We start from the raw sequence: 14953 nt of genomic DNA, 5'->3' as shown, positions 1-14953 counted from the left end.
AACATAAAAATGTTACATGAGAAGCTAGACAAAGGGGATACTAAGTAACCCCTCCAGCTCCCTATTGTAAGATCGTGTGTGCTGGGTCTAGAAAGTTACAATGTAAGTAAAGTCAATTTCACTTTAGCGCTCTTGGAAACAGTAGTTTATCGAAGAGAAGTTAAACCTTGGGGAAATCTGAAAGACTTCCCTGTGGCACTGCACTGAAGGTGTTGTGACACAATGTAACAGATGATGGCTATGGAGTTTTTCTGACTCCACAACCAAAAGAAACAATGTTCAAAAATCGCATTTAAAATACATGAGAGGGTGGGGGGAAAAGAGTCTTGCTCTCTCCAGGTTAAAAAGTCCTTAAAATCCAGCAAAGTTGCTGGGAGTCTCTAAGGTAGAGAGGAAGTAGCACATTCCTGAGAATTCTCCCTAACACTCCTCATGTGGTTCTAAGCAGATTCACAAGCATCAGAAGCATACATTACTCACTAATCTTATTTCTGATAATTGTATCTGTTTAGATTTACATGGGCACGCCCTTCCTCCCCCATGGAGTAGAAGGAACATAGACATCTTAAATCTTCCTTTCTTCTCTACTCACTCACGCATTCTTTAAGGCTCCCTCACGGCAGAACAATAACCTGTGGGACCTCTAGGGCTGAAGGATTTTGGGTACATTACATGTCACTTTAGGGATAATGTTAGCCACGACCAAATCTTCGAAAGAAAGATGCAATACTCTGCGATTACCGTTGCACTATATGCACAGCATGTGCATCTAAGCAGATCTAATCATCAGAAATACGATTACTGAGAGTAATGTATGACTTCTATTTTGTAGAAGGTATAGTTGTCTACAGTACCTTGAAACACAGCCCATATTTCAATTTAAAGCCTTATTGATGAGCCTTTGCATCTTCAATGTCACATTTTGTCATTTTATTTTTGATTCAGATGGTGTACATCAACCACAATCAAAATTGGTTTTAAGCAAACTGCTTCAAAGAATTCGGTCTCAAAGAGATCAGCGTACATCAAATGGTGAAAAAGCATCTGTAAATGAAGCAGTGCCATCTGGATCCCTCGCTAGTGAAGAGAGACCATTCGAAATTGAATGCATTACTGAACAGGAAAGACGACCAGACCACTGTCCTGCACCAGAAGCTATGAGTAAGTCTTAAGTTTCTTAGGGTGGGATGGGCCGATGAACTGCATAGAGGGTGAATTATTGTTGAGAACATCATATTGTCCATATTGCCTGCATTTTATTTAGGTTTTCAGTCCAGTAAGAGGGAGGAGTAAATCAACAATAATGGAGATGACGCAAAAAGGTCTACAATTAAGTTGTTTCAATTTAAGAAAGATGTGAACACCTTTTTTTAAATTCTAGCAGCTGGAACATTACAAAGATGACGGGCAGGGAGCTTCATAGAGAAGGAGCATAGAAATCAAAAGTAGTACCTCCAAAATTCTTCAATCTGCATTTAGGTTGGAAGAGTTTATTAAGCTTGGTGTATCGAAGAGAGCAAATGTTGAGGGGTTTAGACAATCTTTCAACTTAGTAAGGAGGAGCTATATCAGCCACACATTTATGTCATGGTAAGAATTTTACAGGGCATAAGCTGTTGAACCGGCAGCCAGTGTATAGACTGTTGGGCTTGCGTTATATGATCAGAATGCCTAAGGCCACAGACTACTCTTACCACATTCTTTCTGAGTGGTCTGCAATATCTTGAGTGTTAGGCAAGATTGTATGCAGTACCCTGTGGGAGACTGCACCAGCCTTGTCCTCTTGGCAACAGTTAAAACAACCTTTGGTATAAACATGTACTACACAAGTTGGTAGAGTGACTGAGCAGCAAGGCTTCTCTCCAGAGTGGTCAATGTGAGCTGTAGGGTTGTAAAACACTTCCTACACCCTGAGGTGACTTAAATAACTAGGACAATGAACATTAATATATCACTGGTACATTTAGAAGAATACTGAGTTTGGTGTCAAAAGGAAAAGGTTGGGGAATAAAACAAGGGTTAACAAATATTCTTAAGTAGGTAAGTACTTTTGAACCCCCATTCCCGCCCATGCAAAGTAAATTGACCCTTTCCCAGCAACACAATTTATAGAATGCGACTTTTTGGAGTGTGTTGCGGAGAATTCTCAGAAATGTGCTAATTCACTCCACCTTAGACCCCCTGCAACTTTGCTGGATTTTGAGGACTTGATTTTTTTTTTAACCTGGAGAGACCCTTTTTCCCACTCTCGTGTATTTTAATGTGATGTTGAACTCCATAGGCATCATCTTCTACAATGTGTCACGCGGCACCTTCAGTGCAGTGGCAAAGGGAAGTCTTTCAGGTTTCCTTAAGTTTCAAATGCCTTCCCTGGGATAAACTGTTTACCAGAGCAGTAAAGTGAAATTGACTGTACTTAAATTATAACTTTCTAGACCAGTACACACTCTTACAATAGGGTGCTGGAGGGGTTACCTAGTATCCCCTTTGTCTAGCTTCTCCCGTAACATTTTTTGTTACCCTTTCCTCACTGAATGGCTGGTAGCAGTTGTTTTGTTTTTAACTTCCGTGGTGTGCATTTACTGCGGGCTACGTTAGCAGCAGCAGCAGTAAAGCATCCAAGGGTGCCATTTTGTCAAAATGGCAGCAGTCTTTTTTTTTGCCATTTCTTTGTGTAAAAGTCCTACTTGAGATTTACTCTGCGAGCCAAACCAGGTTTGGTCCCATTGTTCTCTTTGCCTTTGGCGGGATTCATGAGTGAAGCCCACCTCTGGCTCCAGGGTATCGGGGGTAGGTAGGAAGTGAGGGAGCTGCCCGAAACTCCCTGTGCTTAGTCTCTTAGGAGACCCAAATGCGCTTTGTTGTGATTGGCCGGCTGACTGGGAGAGAACTGAATAAAACGCGAGGGCGGCTTTTGGCTTTGAAGGCAGAGTAAATCACTTGACGAAGGAACTGAAGAACTTGAAGAGGACGCCTGCTGGACCATTGGTTTGCCCGGTGAAGCCCAGCTGCATTGTGTAAAACACCAAGTTCGCATCGACAGAGAAGCCCCTGCAAGGATGACTTCTCCCCTTGAGTTGATGGTACCATTCAACTCCAAAGTAAGCCACCTGGACATCCACCTCAAAGCTGGTTGAATTACCAGAGTTGCTGCTGGAAACCATATAACCAGGGAGAGGAACACCAGATTGTGTGTGTTGCTTTTAAGCTGGCCAAGAGCTCCAGGAAGATCCCCTGGACTCCCAGGAAGCAGGACTGACTGAGCCCGAGTCCCCTCAACACAGTGTGCGACCCCAGAAGCAAGGAAAGTCCATCTTAACAGCCAGGAATCGCAGTGTTGTTTGCGGTAGACGCAAGGAGTTGAAACACTGAACAGCCACTGAAAGTGAAGTTTGCCGGTTGCGAGTTTTGACAGTGCATTGCAGGAGTCCCCCAACGTCCTCCCTCTTGTCCCCACGACTGAGGCCCAGGAACAGTGAGACCTGCAGAGCTGCACAGGAACAGGAGTCGTCATCTGCATCTTTTCTTCATCTTTAAAGGTACTGTGCAAAGTCTGAGAGAACTTACCTCTTGCTGTAGAGTTGCTTGCATTTTATACTACTCACGTCTAATCAGCTTGTGGCCCTACATTTGATTCTTCTTTTCTCTAAAGACTATTCAAACATTGTGCGAAGACTTTTCCATTTACCCCCCAGAAGTGCTACATCCTATGTAAGACTTCTGCCCATTGACTTAGCCCTAGCCTATTGTACTGAATGACTCTTTCTGGTCAGAAGTATTTGCCTGCTTAAGAATATTTGTGTTCTAGATGATCTTTCCCTTTTGACTTATTACTATATGATTCTAAATGCAATAGTTATCTAGTAATGTCCCCAGCACCCTAGCAATTGAAGTCACCTGTGGGTGTAGGTATTGCCTGTGAGCCATCCCAAAAGGGTATCTAATGATTTAGAGATATTAAGAGTGTGTATTTCATGAAGTCTATTTGAGTGTTACTATTATATTGCTCCCTTCTGACAAAGGTTTATTCTAACAGACTGATGAATACATTAATAATTGTTTATGCAAGAAACCTTGATTGTAAGAGTTTATTTGAATACTTGTAACTGTAAATCTGTGTAACTCTACTACAGCTCACATTGATCCCTCTTGAGATAAGCCTGGCTGCTCAACACGCTACCAAAACTGTGTAGTACAAGCTTATACCAAAGGTTGGGTTTCCTATACCTGTAGTTGAGTTGTTTGTAGTGTTACCAGAGAGTACTACATAAAAACTTTGCCTAACAGAAGGCTGCCACACAGCTTATCGGACTCGGTCATCATACCCGTATTGAAACCGCGTAAGCTCCTCTAGACCGATTTTCCCTAATCAATCAGGACTCCAAAATCCTGACCGCAGCCCTAGCGAAACGACACAAGCTGGTCATATCCACGCTGGTGCATCCAGACCAAACGGGATATGTACCAGGGAGAAACACGACATGGAAACTGCGCAGACTGCACCATGTTATTGAGAGCACGAACCAAGAACGGGGGAACGCGTGGTGGCGTCCCTTAACGCCATTAAGGCATTCGATTCAGTGAACTGGGATTGGCTTCAGGGGGCTCTTGCCTATTTTGGGATAGGGGAGGGGTTTCTCTGCTGGATCTGGGGCCTTTACAGTGATCCCAGCGCAAGGGTGAAAACGGGTAGGCACATCTGAAGGGTGGAAGATTGGCAGGGGTACGAAGCAGGGATGTCCGCTCTCCCCGCTCTCCCCGATGCTATACATACTGGCTTTGGAGCCGTTTTCCTTAGGGCACAGTACGGGAACGCATGAATAGAAATAGACTGGGTAGTACACTTAATTTCGATTTATGCAGACAACATACTCCTCTATGTTGGGAACCCAAGGGAAAACATGCCAGACCTGCTATAAGCAGTGGGGGCATTTGCCAGACTGTCGGGTCTCCCGATCAAAAAGAAATCCATGCCAACCCCCCTCCTCCCCCCGGCAGGCTTGAGGGAGGTTGCCCATGACCATTTACCGAGCCTAGGACTCACATGAACACCATCACTTTCCACTGCTTGGGAGTGGACATACATCACAGCAACGCATATGGCTAATACACAGGCGGCCCTGGCCAAAATGGAAAAAGCCATGCTGTTCTGGCCGACACTCCCACTGGGGATGATGGGAAGAGCAGCCCTATTGAAGATGACGGTCCTGCACCGCCTATTGTATTACTTTACTAAAATTCCATATATCATTCCCAGGCCCTTAGACGGCTACACACACTGGTGAGGGAGTTCCGGTGGGGTGGGGTGGGGGGGGGAGGAACAGGATGGCGCTGAACACACTACAGGGAGATTATGAATTGGGGGGCGGGGGGAATCAAGCTACCAGACTTTGAACGCTACTATCTGGCGGGAGAACTCCACTTCGTTGTTAAATGGTTGGGGGATGACACTTCTATAGATGCACTGCCCTTTCAGCCAGCGATACGACACTATTACTTGAGGGAACTCCCATGGATAGACAAGGCTCTAACCACACCACTCCCTACTATAGTTCAACTGGGCCTGACTCTGTGGAGGAGACCGTGGAAGATTCAAGGGGCGCGTGACCCCTACTCTAGACAAACCCTCCCACCCCCCTTCGTGGTACTAGTAGACATTCACGTGGCATGCCTGGCCATCTACTTCATGCAGATCTATGGAAAGGACAGTGGGTAGAGCGGACACTTTTGTACAACAGTATGATACAGAGGATCAAGAGGATGTGGAAGGCATTGCCGGGAGAAGGAGACCGTGAGGGAGTACTGGACGCCTGGTACGATGTGCATGAGGGAGGATACACGATATCCAGACTCTATGAACTGCTCCTGTGTAGCAATGACAGGGCGCTGCCAGCAAGGACTAGATAGGAGGAGGAACTCCACAAGACCTTCACTGATGGGGAGTGGAGCAGGACACTTCAGTATGCTAATGTTTCCAGAAATGTGAGATTAAAGCAAATGCAGCAGTACCTCTTGCATAGGGTGTACCTCACACCCAAGAGAATATCGCACATGGGACACAAAGAAGCCCGAAGCTGCCCACGTTGTGCGGCAGAGCAGGCGAATATGATGCATAAGTTCTGGTCCTGGCCGGTGATGCTCAACTTTTGGTACACAGTGAAAACGAGGGCGGAGGCAGGAGGGATCCAAATGCAAGCGTGATCGCCAGAATCTCGTCTCCTTCGGCTGTTCCGGAAGGGCGGCAATCAATGGACATAGACAGCGAAAATGAAAGACCTAATGTGTATTCTAGCGAAACGCCGTATAGCGATAGCGTGGAACTCAAGCTCAGGGTCATCAGCAGAAATGTGGTGGGCAGACCTGAAAAAATTGACAATAGCCGAAACATCAGTGTAGACCAGAGCGGCACAGATGGGAGAGGGGGAGAGTGGGGCCAAACTACTAGAATGGAATTCCCTCATACAGGATCTGTTTAATAGCATGGAAGGGCAAGACACAACAAGCCCCAGTGGGCTGAAGGCGGATTGAACTCACTGCGACGAGGTGAACGAGGGATTTCGGAGGGGGCTGTGGACATGCTGCAAAGGGCCTAATGCGGGGCCCGGGATGTCTAATACCAAACATAATAGGTGGACGAGGAGACAGCCAAGCCGACGCGCCAAGGAGACTGAGGAGAGTGCGGATCCCAACACGAAGTGCCAGTTGTAGTGTAATGTTTGTTATTGTTGTTGGTGTTTGAGTGTTGGAAATTTTTAATAAAGAGTTTTAAAAAAATCTGTATTTTTAAAAAGTTTGATCACTTGCTGTACTATAGTTCCATGTAGAATAAATGTACATTTTAATTATTTTGTTGGCTGTTTTTCTTTTTTGTTGGGCAGGTGGGAGGTTTGTGACCAGGGGAGAGGTGGGAGGGGACTGTCACGCTATGTATAAAGGTTTTATTTTTCATGTAGTCCAAAGTAAGTCTTCTCATCCTTACACCGGAGTGTTTATGGTCCTTTAATATCTGGTGGGATCATTTATTTGGCTTCAGTTCAAAATAACTGTTTTCGTTGAAGTATGTGCAGGTTAATCCTGAGATTGTTTTGGAAAAAAATGCACCGGGGGGGGGTGGGGGCACTGCAATCCTGTTAAATATGGCTACAAGCGGATGTGTTCTAGTGGCAAGTTTTTTTTTAATCAAAATTGTATTTGTATTTATAATTTTGTAAAAAAAAAAAAAGCTTTGTTGTTCAGTAAAGTGTAACATTAGGGTTTATTTTCCCTGTGCTATCAAACCCATTGACTTTGGTTCTAACTGTTCCGAAGTCGTACGCAAGTAATTTGTATTGGGGAAAGGTCTAACCTAGACTTAATTGGGAGATTTGAAAAAATATATTGGTTTTCCTTGCCTTGAGTTAGATGTGTGCCATCCAAAAATAAGTTACAAGAGTTACTGCTCATCTCAATCTGTGTTTCACTGATCTCAAAAACACCTGTAATTGAATATTACATACTTAGGTTTTACTTGCCTAGTAGAAGTTTGTGTTATCACAAAAATAGTTATAGGTTTTTACTGTACCTGGAATAAGTGTTCCACTATTCAGAGTATATTGTCCAGTTGACTTATGTGATTTGTACTTAGTCACTGTACAACTGGTAGGGTCTACTGCCCTAGGATTCCTGAATGGAATTGTGAAAGTAACCACTCCCTGAGAATAGCTGTGACCTATACTGAATGTGTATGAAAAGGTTTTGACAATGAGGTTTATACTTTGGTCTGTGTATCTGCAAGCATAGTGTTACAATTGTGATTACATATAAGGTGTGATCTAACTTTTTTTCAGCCAGCAATGGCTACGGGAGAGGATCTGAGGTACTACTGAGTCGGAAGCAGCCTCTGTAAACGTATGGTTGGTGCGGCTTGACTCCTGTTTGTGCGCTCACACCTCGAGGTCCTTTCCTCTAATCTAATTAGGTGCTGTTGTAGCGTTGTCTGACAAACCCTCGTGCCCTGTGCTCCCGTTTGCATCCCGAGGAAGGTGATCTTGAAGAGCCTTTTCGGTGATCTCGCCGTCGGGTCACTGGTGTCCGGAGCACAGCCCTGTGATCGCCAGTGCAGGCGGCCTCATGCTGCCTGAGACCTGAGTGGATCGCCGGATAACAGACATCAGCTGTTATCAGTGCACAGTGACTCGCGCAGCTGCGTTAGCGCTGGAAGTTCAGCTGTTTACAAATCATTATCTGAGTAAACTGAGGTATGCAAAGCGATAAATGAGAAACAATATTATGGTATTGTATGAGGTGCATCTTACTGCGGCCAACCGAGGCATATTGGAGACCGGGCGACGCCCAGTAACTGGATAGGTGTACTACCTGTACTTGCAGTTAACTCTACTTAATAGCCTTTATATATTACACGCGATTGGCCGGAAATGGGCGTATGAATACTGTGCAATTAATAGTGGGATGATCTCTGGAATTTGTTGATTAAACACTTTCCCAGAGACTGCTGGGTAGCTACCAGACCTTAGATCCGGGTTGTACGCAGGGCTTTTATTGCTTGTTGAAACAAGTAGCTGCCACAATGCGCTCTGGGCTGCGCAGCCAAACGGGCCAGGGTACTCGATTAGATAACATTGCCACCTCATTAAACCTGGAATTGTCTGGGGGCCCTGTGGAATTGGATGGCAACTCTAAGGCTCATCCACTTGTGTCATCTTTACTTTGTAGGTTTCTCCTACAACAATCCCTGGGGTGAACCTGGGCCCTAGAGGTGGTGGCTGGAAATTATAATAAGGACCAATTAGTACCACCATTAAATATAAATTTGATGAACAATTTAATCCGGCACCTCTCTGCTACCCTGAGCCGTACTTCCCAAGCCCCAGTTACGGATAAAAAGCCCATGTGGGTATTTCTCTCTGCAGTCCAAAGGCCCTGCTCAAAACGCCTAGGTGAAACCGCCCGTTCCAATCAATCTCAGGGCAAAGGTTTATGGACCATTACTTTATTAAATCAGCTACAACCAGTACGGAACTAAAAATGTGCTCAGTAGTAAGAGGGAAAGCAATGTCGGACCATTCCGTTATGACTTCGCAGGATTATTTTGGTCGGCAGAAAGACATAACTGACATCGGTATTATTGAATTTTCTGACAAAGCAGTTGAACGAGACAATCTCTGTGACAATGTGGAAAGTGTGGTTCAACAGACCTGTGATGCTTCATTGCAGGATTCATCTACTGCCCTTACCAACCTAATTGATGGGTATCATATTGCAAACAACTCGGAGGAACATGGGCAATCCCTTATTCATGGATTGGGGGAACTCTGGTGCTCAATGTGTGTTCCCTGCATACATCATACCTTGAAGGTGATTGATGAGAGAATTTGGTTGACTCATCCAACTGTCTTTGCCCTCAACATGGTTCTGAATTCATTTGTTGCACTATATGATAACATCTGGGCAGAATTAAAACCCACCAATGCCCTGATGGCTGAGATGAACTGTAAACTAGATGGTATTGAGTCTGAATTGCGACTTGACCCTATTGGCCTAGGCCCAATTGTTGAGAGGGTGGAGGCGATGGAACACAAGTTGAAACCAATTGTCATCGAAAACTCATCCGATACATTTCAGGTGTTATTGCCCCTGAGGGACCACCAGAATCTACTAATACTGTACCTCCTGGATTAGGGGTGGATGTATTGGCATCTACTCCACCCCTGATTGGTAATATACTGCATCATTCACTCACTGATTCGATAATCTACCAGCGGTAAGTGGTGGGTTTCCTGCACCGGGTGGGGTATTGCTGGTAGAGGCGGAAATAATGGAAGATTTTATTAAATAATGTTATTCCTGTGAAAAGAACGAAACTGATTAAGTAGAAACCAGTGGTGCGTAGGCCACCTATTCGGAGTATTCGAGCTGCCCATAATTCTCAATTTACAGCGTAATTATCTCCGATAATGGTAGACGGTTATCAGCGATTGGTGGCTCCTACCAAACCAATGTCTGATTCAACTGTAAATACAAATGGGACCCCCCTGAATCCCCATTCTGAGGCTGATTGGTTTTCCCCTTTAGGGAAATCAAGAGCTTGAGACCAAATCTCCACAGGTGCAAGTATTGCTGGAGGGTTTGGGGGGGGGGGGCTTTATCTTACCTGGGTTTGGTTGTGGGGGCAGCTTCGGTGGGAAGTAATGTGGAGTCAGTAAAAGCTTTTTGGCTTTCACTCGTAGGGAGAGGAGTTGTATTATCTTCACATACACCTACTATAGATGGATAGATTGGAACATCAAGGGGATTCCTAGAGGGGGAGCTAACGTCTCGACAAATTGCATTGAACGAAGATGTGGGGCAGCTCCCGGTAGGCCGGGGTTGTTGGCCTGGGAAATAGAGCAATCTGGAAGTAACTTGGCGGCGAAGGGAGGGTGAGCCAAACCCAGGACTAACCCCAGGGTCTGATGGGGCGGATCTTGCTCATGTGGATCTAGCAGATCCCGAGTTCCACAAATCCATCTGGGGCCCCATTGAGGGGGAGTCTACTTCAGAACACATACCACTGTACTCCGAAGTGGTGAAGAACCTCTCCTGAAGTGGGGTGTGGGGTGGAAAAATCTCAAGTAGAGGATATTCCCCTGATTTCTCTGTATCCCAGAGTGGCTTTGGGTATAAGGGATTTGTTGAACCGTTTACACAGGCCTTCAAGCAATGCACCAAGGTTTGAAATCAAAATATCGAGACCAAGTACCCCCAAAAGGAAATACACTGAACACGGGTTACAAAGGAACATACAAAGTACTTTATTTTATACTGAATCCAGTTACGAATAACCGAGCAAAATCAGATAGCTATCGGCCCTCGGTGCACCACAACAAACTCCAGCGTGGTTCAGTGAGAGACGCTGTACATTAGAATGCATTGATCTTTTATACTCCGTGAGCACGATGTCCAGCCCTACTTCGGGTTAATATTCCGCTAATACATCACCGATCTAGGGTTCATGCTGAGTTTCGGACATCCACATGTAACTGGCTTGCTTTTAATACATATATCAACAAACCTATACGGCAACTGTGTATTCTGGGATGTCCCATGCAGGTCTTCTCAAACATTAATACAATGTAGTGTTCTACGTTCAGTATTTGAATACATTGTTATTGTTCTTAACATATGCTTGTGGATTAGTTTCATTGCACGAGTAATCCTTTACACACAGGTCAATGAAGGACAAGGTCTCAGTTCACGACCTCAACAAGTGGCCTGCAGGCAAGTTGCATATTAGCTACATTCAGAGGTCAAGACAGCCATGTTGTATTTCGGAATGACATCGTCCACCATTGTAACTCACAGGGTGACTTTACAAAGGGAACCTAAAATGGCGCATTGACCTAAAATGGCAACTTACATTGATTTTAAGGTCAGGACCTTGCAACACGGATTTCTTCGCAAGCGACTTATAAGCAGCTTGGAGTAGGTCAATATACATATATTTATTGCGATGGGAGGCACAATATAATTTCTCATTTGATAAAGGGATGGCCCCAGAACTCCACACCAAATATCCTGTGCTACTACACAAAAGCTGCATGTAGTGGAGCATCTGGGATTGAAACTGGAGGGCACTATGGGTAATAGGCTGAATAACAAGGGCCCATCCCCAGAGTCCCATCAATTTAGGATAAAAGTATGTTGGGCTTGGAGCATTTGATTTGTTTGAATGTGTCAAAAATCTTGACCATTCTTGCTGAAATTCCGGCACTGGCACTAGTGGGCACTGCAGACATTTAAGGAGTTTCCGTTCCAGATACAGAGCACCTGGATACTTGTATTATATAGCTAAACTCACCATTGGTAAATGAGCTAATTCTTACCCAACAAGAAGGTCTTTTGAATCAGTTTATCGTTTATATCCAGAGTAGCTCCCACCACTAGCTGTACCTGCTCAATTTCAAACCCCAGAGTAATGTGGTGTGCCTGGTGGGTAATTTGAGTGGCACTATGGGACCTGGTGCTGAGAAGAAATCGGGGAAAAGAAATTGATTGGGCTGCTGTCATTTCAACCTTGTGGCAGAAACTTGTCCCATAATTGTTATGCAAAGTTTGTATGCAGTACCCTTTGGGACCACTACACACAGCTAGGACTACAGGTGTAAGCAAGCCAATCTGTGGTATAAGTCTGTACTACACAGTTTTGGAAGCGTTGCTGAGCGGCCACGCTTATCTCAAGAGGGGAATGTGAGCTGTAATGATGTTACACAGGGGTCTAAAATCACAAGTACTCAGACTCTTGCACTCAAGGTTTCTTGGTAAAACACTTATAAAACATTCACTAGAAGGAGGCAATCTATATCACATACAAATATACGTCAGTTCTTTACACTGTATGATTTTGAGGCATGTAAACTACTTTGAAGGAGGATCAAAATGGCATTCAGAATACTTTGAAGTAGGAGCAAAAAGAGACAGGTTAATAAAAAGATCACAATTATTCTTAGACGGTGCAAATGTTTTGAGTTCACCAGAGGAGTCGATTCAATGGAATAGGTTAGGCCAAAGTCAATGGGCAAACATCTTGTATAGGATAAAGCAGTTCTGGTAGTTAAACGGAAAAGCCTTTGCCATAGTTCTCATGAGTAGTGTATAAAAGAAAGAATCGTATGGGTCACAAGTTGCAAAAGTCCCAAGCACTTTTGCAGTGAGGGGTAAGTTCTCTCGGTCAGGTTTTCACAGTACCTTACAATGAAGAAAAAGATGCAGCTGAAGACGTCTGTTCCTGGCAGAATGTGCAGATCTCGCGGTTCCTGAGCGTCAGTCGTGGGGACAAGAGGGAGGACGTCGGGGGACTTCTGCACTTGGACTGGTCAAAAATCTGGCAACTGACAAATCTTCAATTCCGGTAGCTGTAGTCAAGCACACAAACTGGTGTCCCTCTCCCTGGTTATTCGGTTTCCTGCAGCACTCTGAGGAAAATACAACCTGCTCCGAGAATGGTATCGGGTGGCTTCGTGTTGAGTTGATTGGTCCCACCAACTCCAAGGAAGAAGTCGTCTTTGTAGGGGCTTCCTTCTCTGAGGTGAACTTGGCGATTTGGACCTGCAGCAGGGCTTCACTGGGCAAACCAACAGTCCAGGAGTTGCAGTAGCCATCCTCTTCAAGCTCGCCTTCGGTTCTTTTGTTCCCGTTATCGACTCCGCCTTCCAAGCCAAGAGACTCGCCTTTTATTCAGTTTTCTCCCATTCATTCCAGTCTAGCTGTCACTCACCGAGCAGGGTGGCTGTCCTTTCCCTCCTAGGAGACTAAGCACAGGGAGTTTTGGCCACCTCCCTCACTTCCTGCCCAGCCCAGACACTGGTGCGCCAGAGGCAGTCTTCAGTTCTGAAGCTTGCCAAACGCGTAGGAACAAAGGCACCAAACCTGGTTTTGCGCGCAGAGACTAACACTAGAAGGACCTTTCCAAAAAGAAATGGCAAAAAAAGACCAGGACATGTTTAAACAAAGGGGGCTCAGACGCCATCTTGAAAAACATGGCTCCTGCGATATGACGCTACCGCTGTTCGCGGTGGGGAAAAATCATGGTAGTTTGTTGTAAAACCACTGCCATCAGCCATTTCGAGAGGAAAGGGTAGCATTTGACTATTACATGAGTTTCTAGGCACAGGGGGATACTACGTAACCCTTCCAGCACTCTATTGTAAGATGGGGTGTGCTGGGTCTAGGAATTTAAAGACTAGTAAAGTCAATTTCACTTTACTTTCTCTGCGAAACAGTAGTTTATCCCACAGAAGGTATTTAAACCTTGGGACAGCCTAAAAGGCTTCCCTGTGTCACTGCACTGAAGGTGCTGTGTGACACAACTGAAAAAGATTATGCCTATGGAGTTGTTTAGACTCCATAACCAAATGAAACACGAGTAAAACGTACATCCAGATACATGAGAGAGTGGGGAAAAAAAGCTCACACTCTCTCCCGGTAAAAAAAAAATCAAGTCCTCAAAATCCAGCAAAGTTGCGGAGGGGGGTCTCTAAGGTGAAGGGAATTACACATTTATGAGAATTCTCCCTAACATTTGGTTCTCTCTTTTTATTCCTTTTGATTCCAGTACTCAAACTTAAATGATAAGAAATAGCCTGATGTAATGTAATTTGGCTGCTCTTATTATTTTATATATGTTCTGTATTTTTCCTCTTTTTACTGGCCCAGTTTTGCTTGTTTTGTTTGTTTCATGATGTATCTATTGTGTTTACTTGGTATGTTGGTCTTTCTTTTGTTATTACTACCTAGAATTTGCCCGTTGTCCTTTGAACTCCCACAGCCTGGTAAGGATCAGCCTCGGAAGAGCTGTTCCTTCCCGTACCCAGCGTCACTGTTTGCCTGTTTGCGCCACCTTTTATTTTCGCATAGTCTTAAAAGGTGGCAGGTGTACATTATTAGAGCTACGTGCCTGACTCTGCCCGGGCCTCATTACAGGGACAGGGCCAATGCAAGTCTGGGGGGGGAGGGGTAATGCTTCAGACCTAATTCCACATCTTTTGTCCGTACAAAGTGGGGAGGAATTATGGGAGTTGTAGTTCCCCATAAAATAAACAGGGATAGGCTTGGATGGGTTGTGGACCTTTATGAACTTTCCCAAAGGATCCCCTACCCAGGTGATCCTCCCTCCCATGTCCACCTCTAGGGTCAGAGAGCCAAAAGCGATGGCCTTTCACCGAGTATATAATTATAATTGGTTATTTATAATGTGCTTAATACCCAGAGGTTTCTAAGCATGGACCTGGGGATCGAACCTGTGTCCTCTTGCTTCCAAGGCGAGCGCGTTGCCCCCAAGCTATCCTCCCGAGACATGGGATCCCCGGGGACTAGGTTGTGAAATGCCCTCTGGTTGTTCACAAAACCTTTAGATGGGCCCTTAAACGGGAATAACCTGTTTGGGTCTAAGGCTGACCGATTCCTGCACAAATTCCAA

At 44.9% G+C, this 14953-nt stretch overlaps 1 protein-coding gene across 4 annotated transcripts in view; it reads left to right on the top strand.

The window, feature by feature from the left end:
* CEP295 (centrosomal protein 295) overlaps positions 1–14953 on the top strand; it is a 721329-nt gene that overhangs the window by 167522 nt on the left and 538854 nt on the right. For all 4 annotated transcript variants that reach the window (XM_069639287.1, XM_069639289.1, XM_069639288.1 and 1 more), the window contains exon 13: positions 946–1161. In XM_069639287.1, the coding sequence (XP_069495388.1) occupies positions 946–1161 (216 nt within the window). The remainder of the gene's footprint in view (positions 1–945; positions 1162–14953) is intronic.

This window comes from Ambystoma mexicanum, chromosome 7q (assembly GCF_040938575.1).
Source record: "Ambystoma mexicanum isolate Mex_15411 chromosome 7q, UKY_AmexF1_1, whole genome shotgun sequence".
NCBI classification, from domain to species: Eukaryota; Metazoa; Chordata; class Amphibia; order Caudata; family Ambystomatidae; genus Ambystoma; species Ambystoma mexicanum.
The sequence above is the reverse complement of the archived record's forward strand: the minus strand, read 5'-3'. Positions and strand labels throughout refer to the sequence as shown.